General features: G+C 47.4%; 1 protein-coding gene across 3 annotated transcripts in view; it reads right to left on the reverse strand.

The window, feature by feature from the left end:
* The window catches only part of ANTXR2 (ANTXR cell adhesion molecule 2), a 153149-nt gene extending 151311 nt beyond the window's left edge, over positions 1 to 1838 (reverse strand). Inside the window, exon 1 of one of the 3 annotated variants that reach the window (XM_049632104.1) lies at positions 1721 to 1838. In XM_049632104.1, coding sequence (XP_049488061.1) covers positions 1721 to 1779 — 59 coding nt within the window. In that variant the 5' untranslated portion in view covers positions 1780 to 1838. Of the gene's footprint in view, positions 1 to 422; positions 766 to 1720 lie in introns of those variants that run through there. The other 2 variants (XM_049632106.1, XM_049632105.1) reach the window with 2 other exon arrangements.
* Between the last annotated feature and the right edge of the window lie 3366 nt (positions 1839 to 5204).

Raw genomic sequence — 5204 nt, forward strand, 5'->3', positions numbered from 1 at the left:
TGGGGGGGGGGGGAGTGCGGCAAGGAACAAGCCCGTCTGGGTTACAGAGATGCAGACGGCTACCCCAAACAGACACGCTCCCATTTCCCAAGAGGCCCCAAGACTGGCAAACAGTGACTACCCTACTTCCCCAGAGAGCCCAGCAGCTCCGGGCTCCTACGATCACCTCCCCCCCGCCCACAACACACACGTACACACACACACACACACACACGCACACGCACACACACACGCACACACGCACACGCACACACACACAGCCGGCACAGATAAGAAAGCGCTTGCCCTTTGGACAGGGCACAAAGTACCCGTCCTCGGGTTTCCAACACCCCTCCCCAGAGAGCACACACATCTCTGTCTCCTCAGCCACAGCTCATCCAGTGCCACCAACAGAAGACCCTGGACCTCCCTCCGGCACTCACTTGTCCAGGACGAAGTAGAGATCAAAGGCTCCTCTGCAGGAGGGCTGCTCCTGGGCGCTCACCAGCCCCCCAGGACAGCTGAGCACCAGCAGCCACAGCCCAGGGACCAGCCAGCTCCCGGGACTGCGGGCCAGGGACAGCCCCGCCACCATCCTGCGGCCAGGGGCCTGCGACTGCCTCCTGCTCGCAGCCCCCTCGACTCGACTCGGTGGGGACGCTAAGGTGGCAGGAGTTACCAGGGATGCACCCTGGGGTGGGGGCCAGCGAGCAGCGAGGGCGCCGGCGCCCGGGGCAGCAGGACCCACTAACTGACTGAGGGAGGGAGAGAGGAAGGGAGGGAGGTCCTAGGAGGACAAAGGGAGACACTGCAACCGCCGCAGCTGCCGCCGGAACTCTTGACGAATCCCAGTGGAAGAGCGATCCAGTCCTCCCCCTCCGCAGAGTTCCTGCAGACAATGAGGGCCCACGGCGACAGCGCTCAGGAGAAGTTCGCTCCAGGCTTCTGGCCGAGCCTTTAGGGGCAGCCGCGGACCCCGACCCGAAGCCCCATTCCGCCCGGAGCGCTGATGTCCGGCGGCTGCAGTGCCGGGCGGGGCAGGCGCCCTCGGGACGCGGGGACGGCCGCGCAAACTTGCAGCGGAGATCCCCGTCCGCTCGTTCCCTTCCTCCGGCGGCCCGACTCCCCCCGCCCGCGCTCCAAACTTTCTTCCCAGTGTTCTGCTCTGGCGCGGCGCAGCCGGGCGGTCCCCTTTAGGGGAGGAGGCAGAGCGGGCCCTGGGGCTAGCGATTCCAGGGAAGCCGCTTCAATCAAGGCCAAGAGCAAGATCTGGCCAGGTCTCTCTCTGTGTGTCAGCCTGCGTCTGAGGGCGGGGGCGGGGCCTGATCTGAAAGCACACACGCACACTTGTGGGTTCGTGCCTGAGTTCAAGTTGACTAACGTTTGCCAGATTTTGAAAGGGTAAAAGGAGTTTACAAAAACAAGTGTCCCCTAGATACTAAACATATCCGTATAGCCTGCAGGCCTGGCCTATTTCAGCAGCTGTGCAGAAACACTCTGTGTTTGCGAGACCAAAGCCTAGCAATTCCAAGGGAGGTGGTGGCCTCCGCCCCACCCCCACTACCGCCGGCACCCTGCCAGCTGTACTTGCTGCGGGTCTACCTCCCTAAGGCAACTTCCTCTTTGTAAACCTGGTTTGTAGTTTCAACTTGCTGAGCCAAACAGGCGGGGCGGAGGGCAGAAAGGGGGGAGGGAGGGAGGAGAAGCCTACGCAGAACTCGTTAGGAGCGGAAAGTTGTACCTCAAAATATTCCATCCAACTGGCGTTACCCCCAAGTTCCAAATAATTAAGAATTTCATCCCCTGGCAAGGTAGGCCGTCCTTGTCAATCTTGGGCCGGGGCTGAAGGTCCAAGGGCACTCACATTCTCTGCTTACTGATTCTGCACTTCCTCCCGTCTCCTCCCCATCACCTCCACCTGTGACCTCCCCGTTGTTGAAAATGGCTTTTAGAACTTGCAGTTTCACTGGTATGATGAAAGGGGAAAATGAAGTATCCCCTCCTCCTTTATATTTTATTTAAATCGATGCTTTATGATAAAAAGTTCATGTAGTACTTAATCATATACTACCTTTTAGCATCTCGTTTGTTGTCATATGCATTTAACTTTTCACTTACATTACCTTCGATATACAACCAGATTTGTAAGCTCTTTGAGGATAGAAACCAGGCACTTTAAAAAGGTTTACTGAGTACCAACTATCTATTAAGCACTGTTCTAGGACTTACAGTGAAGGCACAGAACAAGAGCAGTCTGGTTGAGAAGGAAAAGCAGACAAAAGTAAGTAAATGTCCATATTAGCAGGTGGTTTGCAGAGATTTCAAATATGGAATTATGACAGGGAATGACTGACTAGGTGACTAAAAAAAGGCAGCCAGCTATTCCAAGAACGAAAACAGAAATCCCTAGCTTTTGCAGGTCACCATAGGCATTAGCTTAGCACATTTAAGAAACAGAAAGGAAAGCAGTATGGCTACAGCTTTGTGGGAAAGATGAAGTAAGAAAGGCAGGCTGTGGGCAGATTATGTGGTGCTTTGTAAATTGTGATAAACAATTCAGATATTTTACATTACATTACATTTATATTCTATTAAGTGTGATAGAAGCCCATTAGAGGAGTTTAGCCTCTGGGATGGGGTAGAGGATAAAGTACTATGATCTATGTTTTTCAAAAATCTTTCTGGCTGATATGCCACAATGTATTTGGAAGCAACAACAATGAAAGCAAGGAGGCCAGTCAGGAACTATTTCAGTATCAGGGCACAGTAAAACAGTACTTGGACCATCGCCCCTACAGCAGCTTAACTGAGGGATATGAATGGACAAAAGCTTTAATAAACCCAGACAGGAGCACCTGGGTGTCTCAGTCGGTTGAGCGTCCAACTTTGGCTCAGGTCATGATCTCACAGTTTGGTTTGTGAGTTCAAGCCCTGCGTGCATTTCTCTGCTGTCAGTGCAGAGCCCACTTTGGATCCTCTGTTCCCCTCCCTCTCTTACCCTCCCCCTCCTTCTTTCGCTCTCTCACTCTCTCTGTCTCTCTCAAAAATAAATAAGCATTAAAAAAAAAAACCACAAAAAACAGACAGACCCACAATCTGGAAATATTTGCTACCTGGAGATGGAAATTCCAGGACCATCCACTGGATCTACCACTTCTTACCTGTTGGGGTAGGGAGGGTACTGATAGGACAAGTGGTTGACTGAACGAATGGAAGATCATTTAGCCTTCTGTTAGAAATAAACACATTGTGTTCAAATAATTAAACTCCAGAAGAAAGTCTAAGGAAAGGGATGGCTGTATTAAAAGAATCCTAATTCTTTCCTTCCTCCTTGGCTTCATCTTTTCTTGAGGTTCTGAAATTTTAATTCCTCTGTAGCCATCAGGTCTCCAGGGATTTGCTATCACCTTTTGTTTCACATTTGGGTCCAACTATAGATACACTAATCTCCTTGACTTCCCACAACAAAGGTGAAACAGGCTGACCTTTTCAGGAAACTTGTATTAACAGCTTTTTAACATCTCTTGTCGAGGTTTTTAGTGTTCACCGTTGGTTAAAACTGGTCTCCATTTTCAACTTTTATTCAAGATAAAATCAAAGGTATGATATACCTTTAGCAATTAATACTGTATCAGTATGTGACTGAATAAAACCTGGGAGAAAAATCTGACAGAAAGTAATAACAACTGGTTTAAAAGGGGACAGAAGGTGAGGAAATAAGAGACAGGATGCCAACTATGTACTCTATCCTCATGATGAAGTATTTTAAACTCACATTTATTGGCTTTCTTTCCCCTAGCTTCTTGACTCATAACCTGCTCATCTTCTGGGACCGCACACACTAATCTAAGGATCTATCTTGTCCAGGCCTACACTAAACAAAACATCTTGGACTTAAAACTTGTTCTTCCTCAAAATTCCCTGGACCGCCTCAGGTCTCCTTACTTAGTCCTTCTTTCCTATGAGACCAGCAGAGCCGATGGAATACTAAAGCATATTACCATTCTTTTGGTTATTTGTTTGGGTAATTAATTGAGCCCAGTGCTGGAACTTTTTTTCATTTCACTCATTTGCTCATGTAAGACCTATAATAAAGCAGGGAATTGGCCTTACCTAGCAGAAACCAACAATTAATCAAATCTCTTTCATCTAGTAAAAATTAGGGAAAGGTCATTAATTATGGAGGCAGCCAACTGTCCAGATTTGCCCCAGACTGAGGGGTGTCCAAGGAGATAGGGCTTTCGGCGCTAAAACTGGAGCAGTCCCTGGGGTGGTCGATGGCAAAGGAGGCTGTTGGTCACTCTGTTTCCAAGCAATAATGAGGGACAGTGTAAGCAAGGGAAGGTTTGGGAATTTCATGAGGCCATGAAGAAGGAGCAGTATCGACAGCAACCCTCTCTGTTCCCATCTATCAGGTAAGAGGCCTCCCTGGGGCAGTGTGTCAGCTGGACGCTAGCCAGGTAAGGTTTCAAGCTGACCTTTTTTGCCTCATGACAGACATGCTGGGACCCTGTGTAACTTTCCAAATCAAGAATGGGATGCAGAATGCCGACGTCTAAGCAGAAAGAAAGAGGTTAGACTGAGGTATTTAGATACACAAATCTAAAATAATTCTCTTTTATCAAATTATCTGGATTTCTGCTGAAGTGTTTTGCTTCACAATCCATGCAAGCATCCATTGTTTGAAAATTACTATTTGTACCAAACCAAACTTCTAATTCCATGTTAGAATCTATTACCGTGTTACATAAAATATGCTAATAAGTTCAAAAACATTTTAGACTCAGTATCATGCAGTTAGACTTGCTGGAGATTGACACTTGATAATTAAAACTGTTCACTATCATTGTCTACCTCCTTTACCTACAGAGCTCCTATGGAATTCATGTTAGATTTTATTTATTTATTTATTTATTTATTTGTCTACTTACTTATCTATTTATTTATTTACTGACTTTCCTTTAATTAATGTTTATTGATATCTACTGTGTAACTATTAATGTTCTAAGCACAAATCTTATATTCCCTGTTCTCAGGAGTTCACCTTTCCAATATGCTATCACCAAGTTTTTTCCATCTCCCCCAAAGCCCACAAACAACTGACAGAAAGGGCAAATAAATGACAATAAACAGGAAAGTAAAATAAAATACACGTATCCTGTATGTGTAAAAAAAAAAAAATCATATAATCAGGGCGACTGGGTGGCTCAGTCAGTTAAGCATCC

The sequence above is a fragment of the Panthera uncia genome, chromosome B1, assembly GCF_023721935.1.
Source record: "Panthera uncia isolate 11264 chromosome B1, Puncia_PCG_1.0, whole genome shotgun sequence".
NCBI classification, from domain to species: Eukaryota; Metazoa; Chordata; class Mammalia; order Carnivora; family Felidae; genus Panthera; species Panthera uncia.